Source organism: Labeo rohita, chromosome 8, assembly GCF_022985175.1.
Source record: "Labeo rohita strain BAU-BD-2019 chromosome 8, IGBB_LRoh.1.0, whole genome shotgun sequence".
NCBI lineage: Eukaryota > Metazoa > Chordata > Actinopteri > Cypriniformes > Cyprinidae > Labeo > Labeo rohita.
The window spans coordinates 1531798-1555069 of record NC_066876.1 but is presented as its reverse complement, the minus strand read 5'-3'; the positions used below and the strand labels follow the sequence as shown (position 1 = coordinate 1555069).

The 23272-nt window shown below is 37.4% G+C and overlaps 2 protein-coding genes across 3 annotated transcripts in view; both read right to left on the bottom strand.

Moving 5' to 3' along the window:
* Positions 1–937: 937 nt before the first annotated feature.
* LOC127170040 (sushi domain-containing protein 3) lies at positions 938–8409 on the bottom strand. Its single transcript, XM_051117791.1, has 5 exons — positions 8273–8409; positions 4344–4532; positions 3778–3925; positions 2532–2732; positions 938–1988 (listed from the first exon to the last, which is right to left on the bottom strand). The coding sequence occupies exons 1-5, from the start codon at positions 8304–8306 to the stop codon at positions 1742–1744; spliced, it is 819 nt and encodes a 272-aa protein (XP_050973748.1). The 5' UTR covers positions 8307–8409; the 3' UTR covers positions 938–1741.
* A 5238-nt stretch (positions 8410–13647) lies between these two features.
* fgd (faciogenital dysplasia) overlaps positions 13648–23272 on the bottom strand; it is a 49556-nt gene continuing 39931 nt past the window's right edge. For both annotated transcript variants that reach the window (XM_051117769.1, XM_051117768.1), the window contains exons 10-19: positions 22860–23006; positions 22518–22610; positions 22354–22433; positions 21656–21686; positions 19399–19500; positions 19101–19154; positions 18905–19006; positions 18694–18822; positions 15625–15745; positions 13648–15221 (exon numbers count right to left, since the gene is read on the bottom strand). In XM_051117769.1, the coding sequence (XP_050973726.1) occupies positions 15665–15745; positions 18694–18822; positions 18905–19006; positions 19101–19154; positions 19399–19500; positions 21656–21686; positions 22354–22433; positions 22518–22610; positions 22860–23006 (819 nt within the window). In that variant the 3' untranslated portion in view covers positions 13648–15221; positions 15625–15664. The remainder of the gene's footprint in view (positions 15222–15624; positions 15746–18693; positions 18823–18904; positions 19007–19100; positions 19155–19398; positions 19501–21655; positions 21687–22353; positions 22434–22517; positions 22611–22859; positions 23007–23272) is intronic.

Sequence of the window (23272 nt, the reverse complement as noted above, 5' to 3'; positions counted from 1 at the left end):
TGTTGAACTGAAAACGGCTATGAGTGGAGAGTCGATTCTGCTTGATGGGATCGATTCCAAGCTTTGGAATCGACTCTCGATTCCCAACGCCTCGGAACCGAGGAATCGATTCTTTTTGGAAACGACTCCCAGGCTTATGATTTTGAAGTGTAACGAAATGAAGACGATAGTGATGGGTCGATTTTGAACGAATCTTTAATGTGACTCGGGAAGAACGAGTCGTCTCAGGCAGTGATTCGTTCAGTCGCGCATGCGCAACATCCTATTAGGTTCTGTACTGGAATTAGTTCACCTGTTTCGAGTCTCTGGGTTTTTTCGAGTCGTTCGTTCATCTTATGGGGCTGTCCCGTGATGAACGAACGACTCAAACCCGAAAACTTGTCAGATAAGAGGTGAGGTGAGCTAATCATAGACTAAAGACCCAGGTAAACAATGAATGAATCTTTTCTGTTTCTTATAGCATTATAGTTTTGTCTTGTTTGTAGTGTGATCAACGTTTGTGTAAGCAGTAGATGTGTTAGGGAGGTAACGCGTAACATTTTTATTATATTTTGCTAAAATGAACGAAATGACTCGAAAAAAAAGATTCGTTCATTTTGCTAAACGAGACTCAAAGGTCCGAGTCGGTAAAATGATCCGAACTTCCCATCACTAGAAGACGACTGATAAACATAGATTTTTACGTAAGTCATGGGATCTAGCTGAAGAAAATGACAAACATATTATTGATAACGAATTTATGAGTTGAACAGAAGCAGATTTAGATGCAGACAGATCGCAGCTGATCCGTGCGTGTGATCGACATTACCACGGGGTGGAGCTGCTGCTCAATGAACGTCATTCGATCACGGTTCTGTTATTCTCTAATTCAGCAAAAGAATGATCAAGCAGTACACAGTATTATAATATCCGCGCTGTGTTCGAAAAATTCAGTGTGTCATGTTAGCATGGTATTCCGTTTTTATTCACACATTATATACAGAGGCACCAACACTTGAAAAAAACAAAAAACAAACAAACAAAAAATGATCATGGTGTGACCATCTGGACATGTCATATTGTTTCAAGTACATGGTTCATCAGTATGGTGATTATTACCGTCCATTATCATCACATCACACTCCCAATGGAATAATGAGCTGAAATGTACACATTTTGAAGCTTGCTATGGTTTTTACACAGTTGAGACGTTATTTCCATAAGAATATAATGATTATTTCAAGTGTGCATCCATAAAGCATCTATAACGAACGAGTAAATGAGAGAATTCTGTGTTGGTTGATTATTTGGAATATTTTAAATAAACAGTTTTTATATTAACAGAAAATCATTGTGGCACATTCATAAAGTCTTCTTCTGGACAGTGTCAGGACAGTATGTTGAGCATTAGCATCCTTCAAGACAGTGAATCTGTCAGGAGTGCCTTTGGATTATTAACTCATATGAGCCCTGTGGAGTCTACATTCATAATGTCACAGGAATCAGGTCTATTTCAACATCCAGTAATGTTGCAGGTCATGGTGTCATTTTATAATTATATTAGTTTACTATACAGTTTTATTAAGCTAAATACTGATGTTGTGGCCAACCGTTTGAATCACACGCAGTTATCCAAAAACATAACAAAAGAACACTTGAAGAAAGATCCAGCTGTCAGTTGAGGTCTTGTCTCATGACTAGTCCCAGTTTGCATCATTATTACACAAAATCCTCCACAGTCTTCAGCACTATATGCACATCCTCATATGGACATCATCTGGAGAGGTGGTCGATGTGGACTAAACAGGTGCTGTGCATTCCAGAGAGGATCTTGAAGCGTCCTGCAGAAGTGTCTGTCCCCCGCACTGTCACAAGGGAGAGGGAACGCATGGCGTGTGTCCACGGGGCCCATGTGTGTGTTTATAAGGTAGTCGGTGGGTGGAGCGAGTATCAGAGAGAACTGGGAAGGATGGATGCTCTGAGGACAGGGCTTCCCTTGCTGAAGACACCTGTTAAAAACACATACAATCATTATGAACTATGATACTATTTAACTTCACATACGTAAATGTGATGTATGGATAAATGCATAGCAAGTACAAATGAAAAAGCTTGCCAAGTCAAACACTGATGTTGGCTTGACAAAGTGTTCAAAAAAAAAAAGTTGGTAAAAAAAAAAAAAAAACTGGTAAATCTCCAGTCAGGGATTTGATACATTAACATAGTATTAAGGATAAAACATTGACAATTTGCTAAAAATTCCTTTCTCAGGCCATTCAAACTGTACATGAGTTTGTTTCTTGGGTTTGCTGACAATGGGAGTCCAAACAGCTCATAAAAACATCACAATAATCCACAAGTAATCCACTCCATGCTTTTATCAGCTGTTTGGACACGTCATTCTGACGGCACCCATTCACTGCAGTGAGACAGTGATGAAATGACACATTTCTACAAATCATCCTAATCTTAGATGATCTGAGAGTGAGCACATTTTCATTTCTGGGTTTGTGTAAATATTTGATGATTGTTGAAGCGTGTTTGGACAGCACCTGCAGGGAGTGTGGAGGTCAGCGTAGCTGTAGATGTGCTTGTCTGTGTGTTGTCGTCTCTCTCCGCTGCTGTTATTGTTGTTGTTGTTGTTGTTTTTGTTGCTGTTTGTGGATTTCTGGCTGTGTAACCCTTCTCTCTGCATCTCCACACCCTCGACGTCAATTTGTTGCCAAAACTCTGACGCTCCAGTTTTTCTCGCCCTGCACATCAGACAAGACACGCTCATTACCAGTCATTCACGTCAATGGTGGTTTAACTGACTTCCTTTACATCGCTCTTTCTCTCCCCTTAAGCTGACGGATGAATCACACTTGTCAAATCACATTCTGAATCATGTCCACTTGGGTTTGCTGACAACATTTGACTGCAGGGCTTTGGAGAAAGTGTACGGTACCTGAAAAAGTTAGTACACTATTGAAATACTGTGTGTTTCTCATACAAATCTACTGAATCATTTCAGAAGACTAAAGAGTATAAAAAGTACACTTTAGCATACTTTTTAAAAGAGTATTTTTCAGACACTTTATTGCATGTTAATTAGGAGACACTGTCCTTGTTACACATTAAATGCCCTTACTATAGCAATAAAAGTAAATCATGGATAATTACAAGCAACTAAACCAAACCCTTACCCTATAGTACATGCATATTGTTGTTAATTACTATTAGTCAGGATGTAATTGGGTAATTACAGTGTAACAAAGACACAAAGTTTAGATGTTAATTGCAAATAAACAAAAACATAGATTAAATTCATATCAAATGCAAAATATGTGACTTTAAGATAGCAATATATTTGTAATGAAACATTTGCAATGATGACGTTGTAATTTAGTACATTCAAAATATATTAACTTTAAATGTAATGTTAAATAAAAAACAAATTAAAATTATAATCAAGCATTTGAAGTCCACTTCAAAGCATGACAAAAGATTATTAAACAATGTTTTAAAATGTACTGTAAAGTGAAACATTTTTAAAAAGTGTATTTACGTGTGTTTAGAAACATAGGTGGCTTTTTATTTCATGACTATTTTACTGTCTGCAAGTATGTTTTTTTTTTTCAAAATATACTTTTCAGGTTTTTAAGTACACTACAAGTGTGCATTCAGTACAATTAAGCACACTTACTTCACAAGGGAATGAAGACATAATGTGGTTTAGAGGAAAATGGTGCTAAAATTATTTTGAAGTTGTAGTCGGTAGATGGCGAACTGTGTTTTGAGAGCTCTGTGTACTCTCACCTCTCCATCTTTCTCCTCTCCTCTCGTTTCACATGTCTCACGAGACAGGAAGTGATGAAGATGATACTCATGACGAGAATGATGGCTGAGCTGATGAAGGACATGAGAAGAGCTAAACGAAAGCCGGCATCGTCGAATCGTGACAAAGCTGCAAAAACAGAACAGCAAACACAAAGTGAGAGTGTGACGGAAACAGATGCTTTACTGTATGTTTGGTTCAAATCTCAGTGAGCATAAGAGACTGTCAATTTTAACCAGACACTCTGAGCAGTTCTGAATCCTACATTGCTGTAACCATGTGGTTGACAAGCCCTTTTCAAGTCTTAATGCAAATCTATTATTATATTCTTTGTATTATTCTAAAATAAATAGGTTCCATATTCTGAATGGAATATGATTGGGTTCCGTAACACATTTAAAAGTTTGTCCAACAATCTTTAACAAATGTCTATAATGTCTCAATCATGTTAAAATTGCCTATCATCAGGTGATAATGACAAAATGCTGTTTTGAAGGGTTCACAAATATAAGTGTGTTCACATTTATCACACGCGTGTTAGGCTTACGTTTACACTCTGGTGTCCCGCCACTCCAGTGTGTCTTATTACTGCTCCACACGCAGGACATCTGACTGCCACTGACCACACGGTGTCTGGACGGGCACTGGAGGCTCATCACGGTGCCCACGCTCGTCCCATTACCGGACACCAGCTTCAGAGTCCCGACGACAGGAGTTTGCAGTGGAACGCACTGACCTGTGTGAGCCAATAACACTCCCCTTACAATGCTGCCATGCTAGGACCAAAAAATGAATGTTTGTTCACCCTCAGGCCATGTGACTCACTCCAGAGAATGGGTGCCGTCAGAATGAGAGTCCAAACAGCTGATTAAAAAAATAACAATAATCCACAAGTAATCCACACCACTCCAGTATAAACAAACATGTGGCTGGATTTTGATGTGAGAGACAACAGGGGATGGACTTTTTCACTGGAGGAAGTGTTATTATGTACTTAAAATTTTTTTAATGATGTGTTTGTTTCAGCTTTTGTCTTCTCAAGATGTTAACTGTTTTATCAGCTGTTTGGAATCTCATTTTGACGGCACCCATTCAGTGCAGAGGATCCGTTGATGAGACTGTAATGCAATGGCACGTTTGATGAACAAACAAACTCATCCTAATTTTGGATGGCCTGAGGGTGAGCACATTTTCAGCCAAAATTCATTTTGGGTGAGCTATTCCTTTAATCATCAAGAACAAGAGATAAGAAAAGTAGAAGGATGCAAATAACCAAATGCTAAACCAAAGTAAAAGTATCCAAATGCTTTCGATTCACTTATGTGTGCAGAATATCAGATTGATCTGTGCCCTACGCCCAATTTTCAGCTGTTTCTACTGCACACTGTTTGTTCTGCTAGTGAGAAGTGAAACTGCTAAGCAGGTGTGTGTGCAAAACCATGGGTGTGTAAATGGGTGGTTAACAAATAACATTAACATGAGCCTTTTTTAAGCACACAAGATTTTAGGTTAAAATGTATATATAGTGGAGACTGGGCCTACTTTAAATCCTGTGTTTTGTCAGAGTTTTTACTCCAGTGAATATTTCTTAGGATAGGTTCATTACACAGACCATTTTGAAAAATATACATAAAGATAATTAAATATACATAAAGATGAAGATAATTATGTAGACTCAGGTAGGGATTTACTCTCTACCTGATCATTCAAACATGCCGCTACGCAGAACACTTCTAGCCTTAATCTTGCTCAAGCTCAAGTTGTTGATGTGACATGGAATTTTCACTGTCCCACAAGATGAAAACAAATATATTACAATTAACATTGTTGTTATTTAAAATGCTGTAACATTCTATGTTCTGCCTTGAACTGTTGCTATAAAAGCTGCAGTGTTATTACATTTTTCGTTTAACTTTTGAGCCAAATGTCAAAATTGTCCTATGGTGTGACCGTCTCAAGAATGGTTCAATAAACTTTTATAAATTGAAAAAATAAGCATAAAAATGTCAATAAATACTTCCGACATAATTGTACAATTTTTTCAGCGATATATTTCTGAAAGTGTAGGAACTTGAATTATTTTGTCTCTGAAAACCATGTCCTCTGGTGTGACACCATAACCTGATTTTAAACCGGCCAATTCCAGAGAAAATGTTAATTCAGATATTCAGCTTTTTTGGAACCACTACAAAATTGTTACATTTTGTTGTCTTTTGGTTTGGCACACCTAAATTATATTTTTTTAATTAAAAACTAAATATTTAAAAGTTAAACTGCATAATCATGGAAAATTATGCAAATGTGTCTTGCTAACTGCTAATGACAGGTTAGCTCGGAATAGCAAGGTCATTAATTGCCACTAAATGCTGAAACGTCCTATGGTGTGACAGAAAATGTCCTTCATTGTGACGCCTGTACTGTCACACCACACCATTGGACAAAGATGTCACACCAGAGGACAAGGTCTCTTTAAAAAGCATTTTAAATAATGAAATAAGATTTGTTTAACTCCTTTTTATTCTTTTTTGATCATTGTCAGTGTTCTTAAATGCAATAATTGCATTATTTAAACTATTTTCTTGTAGTGTCTTGTATTGAAAACTTGTAGTGTTATAAAGTGTCATGAAAAGAAGTATAAAATGTGATACTTTGCTTTTGAAACAGAAAGAGTTGAGGGAGAGAAATGAGTCGGGGAGAGAGGACACAGAAATATAGACAGAAAATGAACAGGGATCCACCAGAAAGGGGCGGATCTTAAGAGAACAATGCAGAAAGTAAATAGAATCAAAATCATGCCTTAAAAAGAGTAGCTATATAGTTTAAAAAAAATCATTTACATCTTAATGAATATAGTTTCAATCATTTATCAATAATATGCAGCTGTATCATAAATATCAATCATATTCAGCTAGAAGAGTTTCAGTAACATACTGATAAGAGATGAAAATTATTTTGTTTTGTTTAAAAACCATGTTGATATTGTTTGTATCAAAATTAAACTTTCTTTCTCATTTGACATGCTCAAGATTAAATAAAAAATCTTTAATAACTACAATTTCTGTCCTTTAGTGTGACATAATGTCCTATGGTATGACACACATAAAAGAACCACAGATTTGTTTGTATCTCAAAACATCTTACAAAACAGTTTTGCAATAGATAGAAATATCACTCATCTTAAAATGGTATATTTTTCAGCAGTTTTGAACACATGACGGCAAAGTTTGTCTTGTTGTCAGTTTGTTCTGAAAGTGTCCAACAAGTCATGGGGAAAAAATGATGTTAATTATAATTTCATTTTAAATAAATAACACTATATGAAACTAAGTGTCTAACAATGAAGATAAATCTCTCTCATGCTATTCATATATTATTAAGAGTTATCTTTTTTTGTTGTTGTTGTTAATTTTTGCTATGTCACACCATAGGACAAAATTTACGGTACAGTTCAGTAAAAATGTAAAAAAAAAAATAAAAACACTGACGAAGTTACGGACCCAGTAAAAAGTATTTTTTACTTTTTTTTTTACTATTTGTCAACTACCCATATACACACACACACACACACATATATATATATATATATATATAAATATATACACACACGCACACACACACACACACACAAACAACCGAAAGTGTACTTATAGGATAACAGCATTTACTGTGGCTAATTTTCAGTCTGCATTATTTAAAATTTGCTCAGTTCCTCACACTTAATAAACAGGCCTTCAGCTTCATACTTTCGAAAACTGTAGGGTCTTTTATTTAGGGTAACTTATACATTTGTGTTCCACTGAAAAATAACAGCGTACAGGCTTTTATAGCAACTTGGGTAAACCTCACGTCGCAATAACAGAAAACACAAGATGAAGAAAAAACAGGAAGATGCTTCGCTTGTGTTTCCGATCAGAGAACCCGCTGTCATTTGCACAAGAAGCGTTTCCTGCTTTCATATCATCCTGTCTACTGTTAATACACATGAAACTCTCTCTCTCTCTCACACACACACGCACACACACAATTCATTAAAACCACATCTAAAGAAAAGTTAGTTTTTCCCCCCTACATACAGTGATTAAGAATAGGCTATTGTAAATACAGAATATATTCGTATAATTATGAATTCTAACTCAGTCGGTAATGTTGTTAATTACAACTAGTAGATGATTGTTAGGAAAACAAATGCTTTACATTAAGGTCCCCTGTTTTAGTGCAGTTATACAAATGAGTACTTACTAATATTAATTAACAGTTTACTTAGTTACTTACTATAAGTTTAGGATAAGAGATTGTAATTATGTAATAGTCATAATTTACTGCTGTTTCCATATGTTACACATCTTACACATTTGTGTGAGATAAACACTAAAAGAAATTCACCGAGCAATCTTGTGCTATAAGCAACACAAAGCTCTAACCAAATACAAACAAACACTTTTATGATTAACAGAACAGTGGTGTGAATGAATTTACCTGTCTGGTTGTGAACACCGCTCTGGTCCCCCATCACTTATTCAGATGCACTGATGAAAATCATTCAAACTGTTGCAGTGTAGCACAGTTTCACTTCTGTCTGCCTCTTCTCCTCTCAGCGAACCAGAGAACCTGCGCATGCGCAGAGAGAGAGAGAGAGCGACAGACAGTCTCTATACGTTCAGTCTGGAGTGAGTATTTAGGCTTTATGATGAGGATAAACTGTCTCGAAGCTGTCGCTCTGTCCTAGTGGCTTAACTTGCGTGTTCCGTTGCTCTTTAAGTCTCTGAACTTGTGGTGGGTTTCACTCCAGGGGCTGCTTGCATAAAAGGTTAAGACTAATCAGAAAAGTTAGTCAGCTAATTTTTTTCTTTAAGACTGGTCATAATTTTTTTAATTCAATTACATAAAAATTACCCTTTGGCTAACTGCTAGTTGGTCAGACTAGTTCTTAAGACACTGTCTTAACATAGAGGCTACGTTTATGCAACTGGCCTCAGGCTGACCCCACCAAGGATCCAATTTAACCTGTAGCCCAGATTAATAATAACAACAAGATAATAAGATAGTGACTAACCAGCCACTATAAATAATCCAAAAGAATTCTTAAAATTTAATACAAGCTGAATCTTTTTAAAATTACATTTACAACTACTCACCTACTTACCACACAACTGGGGGCAGTCATGACCTAATGGTTAGCGAGTCGGACTTGCAATCCAAAGGTCGTGGGTTCGAGTCTCAGATCTGGCAGGGATTGTAGGTGGGAGGAGTGTGTGTTCATGGTGTGTGTGTACTTGGATGGGTGAAACGCAAAGCACAAATTCTGAGTATGGCTCACCATACTTGGCCACAAATCTCCTCCTTTCCTTTACATTATACATTCTGTCATAATGTGATTTTTTATTAACCTGCCTTACTGACTCCAAAGGACAGAGCACTTAAAAAAGAGGATAGGATTGCTTAGGAATTGTGTTATCACAATGTGATTTGTTAAAATGTAGTGGATAGCCTATACATATTCAATTAAAGTCAGTTTGGACTGGTGATCATTTCTGCATTCTGAGGTTGTTTTGAAACTGCAATTGTCTATGAAACCCATAAATTGTAGACAGGGGTTCCTGGTCAATGAAGAAGAAGAAGAAAAAAGAATGTCTTAAGTCTTAAGGCCTTATCTCAATGAGCCGAAGACTTCATCACCAGTTAGGTGATGTCTTGCAAAAAATGAGTTGCAAACTTGCAATAAATAGAAAAATGAAGTGAAAGTTAAAGGTTTGGAGTAGATGGTGAGCTATTTAAGAGCATCCTAGAGCCAGATGAAGAGGCTCAGAAACAAGAAAGAGGAAGTACTGCAGGTGCCTGCAGAGTCGTGACAAGCTGAAAGCTTAACAGGAAGACGTGAGGCAGTCCAAAGAGGTGTGATGATACTTCCACTTTATCTACTGGATTAGACGTAATCTGCTGCCACAAAAGAGAAGTCATTACACATTCATTATACTGATTTTGAAAGCATTTGAGTCCATGTCCAAGATTACTGGGGCCTTGGGTTTAATAACTGTAAATAATGCAAGACACAGATATAATATCTGTCCTAACTACTAACTGCACAGCCTGATAGAAAATTTATTTTAGGCTGGTTGCTGTGATGGAACATGGTATCTGGGTTTTAACCGATCTAAACTGGTTATCAGCTGGTCATACAGTTGAAACGGTCCAAAAACTTGACAACCTTTTACTGGTACAACCACCTGGTTTGTTGCTGGTCCAAGACAAATACTTAAAAATAATTAAAACAGACTTGTGATTTAATGACATCCAATAATACATTAACAAAACGGTCAAGACTGGATTTTTCAAAATTTAAGATTAATACGTCATCTGAAAACTGAATAAATAAGCCTTCCACTGATGTATGTTATGTTAGGATAGGACAATATTTGGCCGAGATGCAACTATTAGAAAATCTGGAATCTGAGGGTGCAAAAAAAATCTAAATGTTGAGAGAATCGCCTTTAAAGTTGTCCAAATGAAGTTCTTAACAATGCATATTACTAATCAAAAATTACATTTTTATATATTTACAGTAGGAAATTTACAAAATATCTTCATGGAACATGATCTTTACTTAATTTCCTAATGATTTTTGGCATAAAATAAAAATCTATGTTTGACCCATACAATGTATTTTTGGCTATTGCTACAAATATACCCGAGCGACTTAATACTGGTTTTGTGGTCCAGGGTCACATATTACAATTAAATAAACAAATCACTCATATATTATTTAATTGAATTAATAAAATGATTTTATTTGGAAATGTCTTAAGTTTATTTTTATTCATAATGTAGACTCTTATATTAAGATATTCAGAAAACCTTTATTATATTGCAGACTTGCTTGATCATTTTATTGAAACCTTTGGAGTGCTTGGGCTCTGAATGAAGAAACCAATTGGATCATATATATAAAAATTATTTATTGATACGTTAAGCAGCAAATAAATATTTTAAATAAATACATTGCATGATATATTAACGAAATTTTAATAAATCAACATAATTAACTCAAATCTAAAGAAAAGAAACAAATTAGCTAACTACTCACTAACCTCTCATTAACAGTGCACACCAATGGTTACCAACTGCACTATTCTACTTTATTCTGTCAATTCATGTTAATGCGCACTTATGATAACCAATTGCACTATTTTACTTTAATTAGTTAAAATATTAAAATACTCAGACAAACCATCATTATACATTGCTCATCACTGCATACCAAACCACACAGATACAATTTATACTATACAGTTCATACTCATATCTATATTTACATCTGCGTCTGCATCACCCACACAATACGCCTAATGCAGTCAAACAAAGGAAACCAAAAAAAGAAGCCAAAAAAAAACAACATTCCACAGTCCACAAGGTACTGCACTTTCCCACGGACCCGGTGAGACTGCAACAGCTTACACAATGTGGTTTACCATCAGTGATACAAGGTACTGGTACAGTCTTGCTGGCTGGGGACAGAGAAGAACACACAACAGGCTTTCTTTGGGACACAGGCTTTATTTGTTGGATAAATCCTCATGAATCTGGGCAGAAGCAGTCAGTTTTATCTTCCTGAGGATCTTAAAGGGACTGATGTAACATGGAACCAATTTACAAGATTCCACCCACGATGGAAGAATGGTTGAAAGCCACACCCTTTCCATCTGACTGTTAGATTGGGAGTGGAAGCTGGAGGACAGGCTAATGGAGGATCTGATGAGGCATCCAAACAACTTCCAGAATCTGTGGTGAGGTGAACTGTGTGGACCTCGGTCAGAGACCATGTGCCGCATAAGAAGCTCTGCCGTCTGACTTGCTGTGGGGAGCTTGTGACACGGTTTGAAAATCTGTCCACCACCACAAGAATGATTCTAAAATCTTGGGATTCTGGTAAACCTGTGACAAAGTCCAAGGATATATGGGACCATGGATGTCTATGGATGGGCAGCAGATGCAGCAGGCCTTCAGGGAGGGTTCCTTGTTCTGGGCACACACAGAGCAAGCTTCAGCCAACTTCTTCTGGATGAGTTTGCATGTTCTTGTGCTCGAAGGTGACCAGAGGCAAGGGAAGTATGTGCCTACTGTGACACTAAAGAGCGTAGTTACTTAGGGACAAAGAGATGCCCTGGAGGGGCATTACCTGGATCCAACTGCTGTCATCGTGCCCTCTTGATGGCTGCCGCAGTCCCACACTGGACAGCAGCCACTACTCTGGCGGTACTCCAGCTTTACGCAGACCAAGTGTGACTATCTGTCAGTCTGCATTGACTGCTGACGTGGGGGTTGTAACGAGGGGAACAAAGAATGCAGGAGAAGAAGATTGCAAATTACAAGGGGTTTATTGAAAGTCCAAATTAAACAGTGAGGAACATGGAAAACAGGAAGGCACATACAGTAAAGGTAGGTCACACTACTGCCTTTTCCCCTACCACAGCCAAGCCCATGCTGCGGCTGCAACTCTGGACTGTTCCTCTGGATGAGTGAAGGTTTAGAACCAGCATCACTCTGCCTCCCCATCTCATCAGTGAGCTCAGATTGGTGCAGTGAGCAGTGACGAGGCGTCATCGGATGCCCATTTTCTACAGGTTGATATGATTCTTTAGGGTCTTAATGAAAAGTCTATAATATACTTTGGTTAAAAATTCTCAATGGTTGTGTAAAACAACACCCTTTTTACCTTGGCAAAATCAGCTCTGCAAAAATCATCTCATTCTGGTCGAGGCTGCTTTAAATGCAAATGAGCTCTGCTTGCCCCGCCCCTCTCTTCTCTCTGTGGAGTGACGAGCCTGTTTACTTTAGCCGTTTACTTTAGAGCTGATCTGAGGTAAAACACTCATGTCAATCAACTATCGTGGGAGCGGCATCTGAGAATGGCTCAATCTGAAAAAGGGGATATTATTTTTAGAGATTAATTAAAAACCACTGCATGGATTTTTATCATTATAGAGTAGATTTGTACATACACTGCCAACACATATTAATGTTCAAACAACATGTAAAAGTGAACTTAACATCTGATGACCCCTTTAAAGGCTCTGACAGCCAGGGCACAGGAACAAAAAATTCCTCCATCAAAGGTGAGACTCTTGCATCATTGTTGTGACTGGTCTGTCAACTGACAGATGTGGTGTTATTGGTGCTTCCAGGATGGTCATTCCCATATTGAAACACCAAATGAAAGAGAACCATTTTTGTCGGTAGAGCAAATAGACAAATTAGAAGTATTGTGACGAAATGTTAGCTAATGGATATTACATTTTTGTTGCATAAAAGCAATCACGCTGTTGGTCTGTGATTTGGCTGAAGGCACATGGCCACGGGTATTTACAGTTATGCTGAACAATGACAATGAAACATTTGAATGAACTTCGCACTTAGCTTGAACTTCACATGGTGTTGCATTTTTTCCACAGCGGTTTAGTTTTCCTCAAACAATTGCCAAGCATTACTTCTAGGGGTCATGTTTGTGAACACGACTGTATAATACTCAGCATCTTAAACTACTGGAGAAAGATTTTGTCATAAAAGTGACGAAATAGAGAAAATCAGTTACAACATATCTCAGCATATGCTTTCACAATCCACCTATAAATAATCAAAGTTCTGCCAACAGGATGTCGTTACCACCCTATTCCAAGAAACTACTACAATCATCACACATTTAGATCAGCAAGAATATTTTGTCTTGTGAAACAAACATTTCCTGTGATGAAACATTGACAGTCAGAATGTGTGTGCTGCTCCTCACAACAGTCACCCCTAAGATACATGTGCTTCTAGTGCTGGAACATGAATAAATGAAGCCTCATAAACATGAGTGACCAGATACTCTTTTATTCATTGATATGCTATAAGACAGATTTTGTACACATAAAAGGCTTTTAATAACACTGGTTCCGTTTCAAGGATTCAAACAATATTAAAAAAAGAAGCAAATGCAATGTTTACATCATTCAATACATATTGACCGTCATCGACCTCCAGACACACAGACTGAACTGTGCAGGCATACAGTACTTCTGTTGCAATCACAATACTGGTGCATACAAAAGAGAAGTGTGCCTTTGTTAAAAGGGTTTGTAAGAGACAGGAAATTGACGCAGGGAGTGCTCCATTCTTGAAGTTTTCTAATCCAAACCTTTACCTTAAAAGCCACACAAAAACAAACAGTTTCCCCTCAAGCATTACAATGGCAAATGTTCTACAGTAGGGTGTAGTATTCAGTGGCCTGCCACAGGAATCTGCCCTTAAACAACAAAGCTGTGTATCCTCATGAAGATGGTGAAAACAATCTCTTGTTTGTACAACACAGTTTGAGGAAGCAACACACCATGAATGTTCAGACTTACGTTTTAGAAGAGTTTATGAACACACTGTGAGAGCAATCTTGTGAAATCGTGGGTGAATGTTGTGGCAGGGTTTCACTCCAGGAACCAAAGAAAAATGTTGCATTATGTTAAATAAAAGCTGTTTTAGGACCATTAAGATTTTTTTACATTATGATATTATTCATTTATTCACTGGGACTGAAAAATGTCTAACGCTTGAGTTTTTCCCCTTATTCTCATTACTGTATATACTAATATACTAATGTTAATACTTTACATATTAAAGGCATAGTACAATTAATTCTGCCACGATGTATGAACACTACACAATATTTTTATTGTGCATTATAAAAATGAGAATTTGGGGTGAAATGTGCGTAATTATAATGTAATGTAAAACTTCACAATAGAAAATATTCTTTCTTTCTGTTGATTTTGAGCGAAGATTTTGAGTATGACGTGTGCTATATGTGCTTTTTCCTCTGCTTCAGTTCTGTGCGTCCCTTCGGTTTACTTGTACTTTAAAGATTTCATATTTTAAAATCGGAAAGAAAAAACAAAGTGGTTCACAAAGGTCTCAACTGACAGTGCATTACAAGAACAGTGACTTAATGCTTTAACTAATAACATCAGAAAGGCAACAAATTAAAAAAACATTCATCATAACATTATATAGACATTCTCAATATCTTCATCCAGCGCCACACAGGAACAGTGCATTGACAGTCTCTCTCACACTCAAATGATGACCCACGAATGCGAGAGCTGTTGAAAGAGCAACGATCGTGTGAAGGAAGGCAAAAAAGATCTTCAAAAGAAAGAATAAAAAAGTGCTGAGGATAAAGTGATTTCAAGTAACAGGAGTTCTTTATAAAGGGGAGGGACCAGAGGCGAGGGAAAGCATCTTATTGGCTCTTGCTGTGACTGACATCTTGTTGGCTCCTCCTTTTACAGCATGTGACAGCAGCTCCATTCAGTCGATCACCGATTCAGAATCTGCAATGGGTCTGAACAGGGTTGACTCTTTCATCTTGTCATGTCGTGGATGTCACAGCCAGAGACACCTAAGAAAGACAACAGTCACAGTACTGAATCTCCACACTCACGTCAAGACACGAAAACACAGCGCAATCTGTGTGTGCGCATACATTTATGTTGTAGTTATATTTATTGTACTGAATGTAATTTATAAAAAAAAATTGAAATCAGAAATCCTGAATTTCTCATGTTTTTCCTATTGATTTTGGCATGAAATATGACCTGAAGACTGAAGATGTTATTTGTGAGATTTACCCATAAAGAACAACAAAAGAGCACAGAAACTGACGCTCAGACAGACACAGACACACATGACTTAGTAAGACATTATCCCGTTTGTCACCGGCTGCAGACGGGCGATCTGAGGTCAGGACAGGGTCATGCAAATCCATCTGACCTTAATCTGACAGGTCACACACACATACTGACCTGTGTGCTGGTTTGCTGGTAACACAGCAGAGGTTGTGCTTCAGTGATGGGCACCCAGATCTTGGTCCAACTCCTCAACCTTTCCTGTTCGTTGAGAAGACTGAGCAACTGACAGCTGCTTCTGAAACACACACACACGCACACACACACAGCTAAAGATCTGCTGACTAAACTAGTATGCTTGCACTTTCGCAGTAAAGCATACATCACCCTGAGCTCAGGAGGATAATAAAGTGTAGATGACAGTGGCATAAAAACACAGAACAATAATAACTGGTCAATCACAGGAATATGCTCTAAAACGCACAATAAGTTGAACATCGAATTTAATACTAGAATCATTTGCAACAACTGCTACTGGAAACAACAAGTAAATACTCTGACAGGAAAAGGAATTTCAGAATGATCAAACCAGTCAGCTCTAGTTGGAACGGCTGTGATTCTCTTATTTATGCGTGAATAACTAAAACATACGTTTTTGTTCATTCAGGAATAGCCCTGGCTGTTTTAGAAGTACTGTCAGTGTGTTTAAAGAACAATTAGTGACCTGCTCTCTCCTCTTCATCATTTCTGAAGTGTGTTTGGCACTGACACACAATATGATGCTCATTCACTGTGACTGCATTGGAGAATATACTTTGACAGTATCAACATCCTCACTGTTCAAAAGCTGGGACTGAATTCACTGTGCAGAGTGTTTCAATTTGTCTAGATGATGAGGTACAATGTGTTAAAATAATTCTCTGAGTAAGAGTAATTGTCGTTGTGTCAGTAGTGGGGTGTAGTTTACTGCTGCTGGAGTAATACACAGACACACTCATTATTATTCTTTCAGTGACTGATGGAGATTTCAGAAGGATCGTGCTGTAAGCGCCCCCTTCAGGACGAACTGTGTGTGACTCACTGGACAGGAGAGAGTAAAGCAGCCTGCATTTACACTGGCACACAAATCGGATCTGATCAGAAATATTGATGCATGTGCAAACAGAAAAATCCACCTTTTTTTTTCACATCTGAATCTGAGTCCCTTCCAAATCTGGCTGTAAATTAAACATACATCACATTCAAACCTCAGAGCTGCTCTTGCTGAGAACTCTGACACACAGTACACAATACAGTACATTCATCTCAACACGTTTATCAAACAAGAGTTACTAAACCTCAGCAATGTGGCCAAAATATATTTTTCGTGTCATTAAATGTCAGTATCAATAGTGAGGTGACAGAGGGGTTACGCGAACAAAATGCTGAGCTTTGCCATTCATTTAATTCTACCCCAATTTAAAGTAGCATTAAAACGGAGCATGTATTTGACAAGCAAAATACTACTTTTAGTATAAAACTGGAAAATTGTAGTGTCATAAACAGTCAAATGATATCAAATGACCTCATCTTTTGCGGTCAAAACTGACTGCATCCACGCCAGCAGCGTGCGTATGATAGGATGCCCACAAAGTATGCTGCTTTAGCAATACGCGCTGCTTTTCATTGTATCTTTAAAGTAGATTTGTAGCACCTAATAGCACGAAGAACAAATACTGACACAGACTGTAATTAGAGATCTTTGATTCAGAAACATGCCCTGTGCGAGTTATTGTTTTTCATGTTTAAAATACGAGCAAGAAAGCAATTTTCTCTGAATATCCACAAGATTGCAAATGTTGATTTTATATTTAACAGTTCAACGAAAAGGTAATATTAAGTGAACATCTGACATTTTAAATGTTGCCTACATTTTAAACACAATATTGTCAATACTATTTGTTATATTTTACAACAAAACAATAGTTCCAGTGAAATTCGCAACAGAACTGGTGTGCGTCTGGAAGCAACAGTGGTGTTTTATCAGTGAAGGAATCTGCAGCTTTAATGATTCAGAGATTTAGTGATTAATAACCCATTTATAACTACAGCAGCTTCCTTACTGAATGAATGAATGAATGAATGAATGAATGAATGAAAGATGTGACACCTCGCTCATTAAGACAGTGACTTGCTGCCACCTACTGGCGATTTTAGTTTAAATCTACATTTATTGCTTTCTTTAGTTTCTTTATGAATAATTCACTTGACACAATGTTAAGAATATGACATACAATTAATAAGTCCAGAAAAAACTGCCTCTATACAGGTAAAAAATGCACCTGTAATTTCAGGGATTAAGGGGGCAAAGTATCCCTTAATGGAAAACGTGTGACTGTGGTCTAAGTGAGGGTACTATGAATGTTAAACGCCCCAGGGGGTACACCACTGTAAAAAGTTTGAGAACCACTGTATTACAATATTAATTTCAAACCATTAATGGGAAAGGAAATGCATTCCGCATTCAACAAGTTTAAATGTTTTATTTTGCCCAACATTATATTAGATTTTTTTCCAAAATTCTGTTTTCTATTTTTACCCATAACAATTAACTCAAGCTTTTAAAAAATGTAATTAAATGAAAATATAACAATGTATATAAAAGCGCTGCATTTTTGAGTCAAATAAGGTGAAGCACAACAAATTAAAACTTGAATATCCTGGTTGTATAATATTCCTTAAAATATCAATCAAAAATTAACAATGTTTAATAATCTATATCACTATTATTACTGCTAGTACCACTTTTGAGAAGTACACTCAAACCGTACAACAGAAATACAATTTTGTTAAACTTTCTTGAATTTAAAGCAAACTTTTATTTGGGCAGGCTGGAGTGAAGACCTGTGGCCTGTGGTTTTTTTTCTGTATTTTTTCAATAAACTGCCTCAAGTGACTCTCAGAGCAGCTCTGGAGATGAAGTTCATGTGCAGACAAGTCTCAGTACGTGTAGTAGACAAAACTGCACCGCTCATTTATACAGAGACTCCATATATTAAAAATCATTTAAAATGTTATATTATGGGCTTTTTAAAAATAAATATTGATTCATATACTAATAATGGCTTATCTAAATAAAGAAAATACATACTGATTGATTTATTGACCAGCACTACTAGTTGTGTCCTATGTGAATGCAAACAAGCAGGACTAAAAACTAAAATAAATCATAAGTTGAGTGCAGTGTAAGCATCAGTGTGATCGTACCTCGATTTTTTTCTTGGGCTCAGTGCCGCCCCCTGCTGTCCCTTCAGCTCCCTGCAGGAGGTCAAAACACTGCTTACACAAGCGGATGTTCTTGCTCTCCGACACCTTGGAACATTTCCCACAGACGGCCTGCAAACAAACGCGACACACGTCAGGACACACAGTACGGCGCGTTAAACCCGTCTCGCCGTGAGAATCGTGACACACGTACCGCGCCGCAGTGCTTGCAGTGGTGTTTGCGTTTGGTGAAGTGGAAGGTCTCGTTGCAGCCTTTGCATGTTTCTCTCTCCTTCTCTCGTTTCTTAGAGCTCTTCTACAGATTGCAAACACACACAGGTTAACACAGTGACGTCTAGACCGTATTTTTAGATCCAGTGTGTGTGTGTGTGTGTGTGTGTGTCTCTCACCCTCTCATGCGGCACTCCGTCTGTCTCGCATGTGCTCGGGCTGCTCCACGGGCCCTGCCATCAAAACACATCACACATCAGCCATTTAACATACTGCAAAGCCAGCAGTGTGATGCATGAGTGCATTTGTGTGATGCAAAAACAGGATCTTGTTGATCATGTGATCACTATATGATTAAACAGATGAACACGCCAAAGCTAAGGAAAATTCCCAAATACTCATAATTCCTGTATGACTAACGGGGCTGCACAGGAAACATGACTAGGCTAGTTTGGGAAGGACTGAGCGTGGAGTTACCGGCGAGTCAGGCGTGTGCTCATCATCACGGCTGCAGGAGATGTTGAAAGCTTTGAACGTCTCGCTGTTCTGCTTGTGCTTCTCAATCGTCGCCAGGATCACCTGCAAACAGATGAGGATGATCAACGCTTCAGCTCTGATGATGAGACAAGCTCACAACTGAAAAACCATTCCACCTCAGAGCATCAGTCAGATTCGTGTGAACCGACTCTAAAGAACCATTTAAGAACTTAATTTACAGTCTGTTTTTCAAACAGAGCTTCCAGATCTCATATGAGTCATGTGAACTACTCTTATGATACTCCTGATTGTCTTCCATGCTATTATATGCAATTAGAGCCAGTTTCTCCTTTTGTGCTCCACAGAGCAAAGTGAATGAAGGCGAGGGTGAGCAAATGATGACAGGGCTTTCATTTTTTGGCCGAACGATCTGTACTGTACTTCTGTAGTGTGACACATCTGAGAGTGAAATAAGGTATTCATGAGGTAGTGTGGAACGATTATCTTAATGGTGAATTGACTTAATGATGAAAAGTGTGTCATTTCAGAGGGAAATTAAACATTTTTTGTCTTTAGTAAAAAATGAGTAGGTGAATTGATCACAGTATGAATATGAACATGATCATTTTTCTTATAACGTCATTAGATACGGTCAGTTATATTGTCATGTTGACTTATGAATAGATAATAGATAATAGACTTAGAAATAGAATTGCATAAAAATAACAACTAAAATCCAACCGCAGTTGTGCTGAAATTATACCAGAATCCCTTGATTCTTAAACTTAGCTTGCTTAACTTACTTAAAAAATATATATATATATTTAAATATATACTTGCATATGACATAAAATTAACAAAATAACAGACCATCTACATGATTTCAAGAGAGACTCATGACACTTGAGAACACTTTTAAAAAAAGCACCGTAGTTATATCAAATTACGTTTTATTTTAAAGTACATTTTAAATCATGTCTTAATATTCTTTTGATGTGTTTTTAAAAAGTACACTTATTTTGATGTGTTGACTTTAAAATGCAACTTCACAACAAATGTGTATAATTAAAGATATTTTTTAATGCATGACTTAAAAGTGAATCAAAGTATATTTTACTTGACCTTAAATGCTTGTCAGGACATTCAGTAGTATTTTAACCACATTTCAAAGACAACAGAAGTAATTATGAAATTACATATAAAGATGTGCTTAGTCTTAATTAAGTGGGTTGGAGGAGTAGTTCTAAAACAAACATTTACCAGTAATTTACTCACCCCGTTGTCATTCAAGATGTTAAAGAAAAGAAATTATGTTTTTTGAGGAAAGCATTTCAGAATTTCTCTTCATATAGTGGACTTCTATGATGCCCTTTAAAAAATGCTGTTTAATTGCAGCTTCAAAGGACTCTAAATGATCCCAGCCGAGGAAGAAGGGTCTTATCTAGCAAAACGATCAGTTATTTTTCTAAAAAAAAAAAAAACAAAAAAAACAAAAAAAAAAAGATATTCTTTTTAACTTCAAATGCTCATCTTGCATGGCTCTGCGTGTGTATTCTGGTTCAAGACATTCAGGGTATGGTGAAAAACTCCAGTCTCATTTTTTCCTCCAACTTTAAAATCATCCTACATCGCTGTTTTACCTTTTCCATTTCACTTTGTAAACACTGGGTCGGTACTTCTGCAGCGATGTATGATGATTTTGAAGTTGGAGGAGAAAATGAGATTTTTGACATACCCTAACTTTATTCACACAGAGCTAGACAGGATGAGCATTTGAGGTTAAAAAGTATATAAATTGTATTTTTTTTTTTTTTTAGAAAAAGGTAAGACCCCTCTTCCTCAGCTGGGATCGTTTAGAGCCTTTGAAGCTGCATTTTAACTACATTTTGAAAGTTCAAACTCGGGGCACCAATGAAGTCCATTATATGGAGAAAAATCCAGCCAAATGACTGAAGAAAGAAAGACATGAACATCTTGGATGATAAGGGGGTGAGTACATTATCTGTAAATTTTTGTTCCGGAAGTGGACTTCTCCTTTAAACAATCACCAGCTAACTGCATTTTATATTCACTTAGACTACAATACATTTTATTTAATTATAAAAATATGCAATTATGTGTCCAAACATTAGATTCAGTTCACAATGCAGCATATTCTTTTACAGTATATTATTTCCGTAATAAGCAGTCCTACTCTTTATAAAAGTTGCATCCATAAAGTGCTTACAGCAACATTTGTGGAAGGAGAATAACTTACTTTTATCCAGTCGTCCTTCTCCTCAGCCGTCCTGTCAATCACAGACATTTAAATAAGATTTACTGTGTAACATCAAGCTACATTCTGAACATTACATTTATTTTATTCAACTTTTTCAACACAAGCCTTTGTGAGAATGATTGCTGTGATGTTTAAATGGCCTCTAAATTAATCTTAAAGGAACGCTCCTCTTTTTTTGAAAATAGGCTCATTGTCCAACTCCCCTAGAGTTAAACAGTTGAGTTTTACCGTTTTCAAATCCATTCATTCGATCTCCGGGTCTGGCGGTAGCACTTTTAGCATAGCTTAGCAAAGATCATTGAATCTGATTAGACCGTTAGCATCTCACTCAAAAATGACCATATATAATGACAATATTTTTCCTATTTAAAACTTGACACTTCTGTAGTTACATCGTGTACTAAGACTGACAGAAAATGAAAAGTTGCGATTTTCTAGGCTGATATGGCTAGGAACTATACTCTCATTTCGGCGTAATAATCAAGGAACTTTGCTGCCGTACAATGGGTGCAGCAGGCACCTGAAAGTAATATCATTGTGAGATCAGCTGAATGGATTTGAAAACGGTAAAACGAGTGTTCCTTTAAGTAGTAAAAACAGAGCGAATACTGTGATATAACGCTGAGAAATATCCAGATCAGTCAGCTCTGTGTAAGTGTAGTGAGTGCGGTGTTCACCTGGCCTGCAGCTCAAGCGAGCGCTGTTTGCCGATGATGGTGAAAGTGTGAGGGACGTTCTGCTTGACGTTTTCCTGAACCTTCAACCAACATGAGGACATCAGCATATGATGAGATGAAGACACAGAGATAAACACACGGCCGAACGTACGGCTGAATCATACCTCCATCCCTGCGATGTCGATTCGCTCTCTGACGCTAAACTTCTGTCCCATCAGCCTCAGTTTTGGCACACAGTACAGCACCATGTTATTGAACTGGAGAAACACAAACACGCACACCTTCATCAGCATCATCACACTCAATCTCTGTATTCATCACCAAACAAATGTGTTTGCCTTGGAACAAATGAGCAAATAACAGCAACAAGCTTTAGGATTTGCTCCAAACAACAGTAAATGAGAAAAGATTGAGAGTTTCATTTTCAAGTCAGCCAGTGTCTCAAGATTTCACAACACATGATAACCCTTGATGCAAGAACGATTTTGAAAGATAAATAAACACACCAGATAGAGATATCGGTCCTGTGCCGTGCCGTTCTTAGCCGACATCTTCTTTAAGTGGCCTTCTTTAATGAATTCATTAGCTGGATTAACGATGTCCTCCTCTCCGCCTAGCTTCTCATACACCTCCAGGAGCTTGTTCATCTTCTCCTGCACACACACACACACACACACAGACAGAGGGACGGTGGGCGATCTGCAGTCATTTGTAATGATTTGCATTCACAAACTCATTAGATGAAAAGAAGAACCGTGACAGGCTACATGACAGCATTAGAAAGAGAAAGATAGAGAAGTGAGAGCGATATAGAGCACTTTCACCTAGGAGAGTCTTTCACTCGCACAGGAAATGGAAACAGCATATCCTGTCTGCGAGTTGAAATGAGACACAGAAGGAAGGGAGAAAAAAATACGCT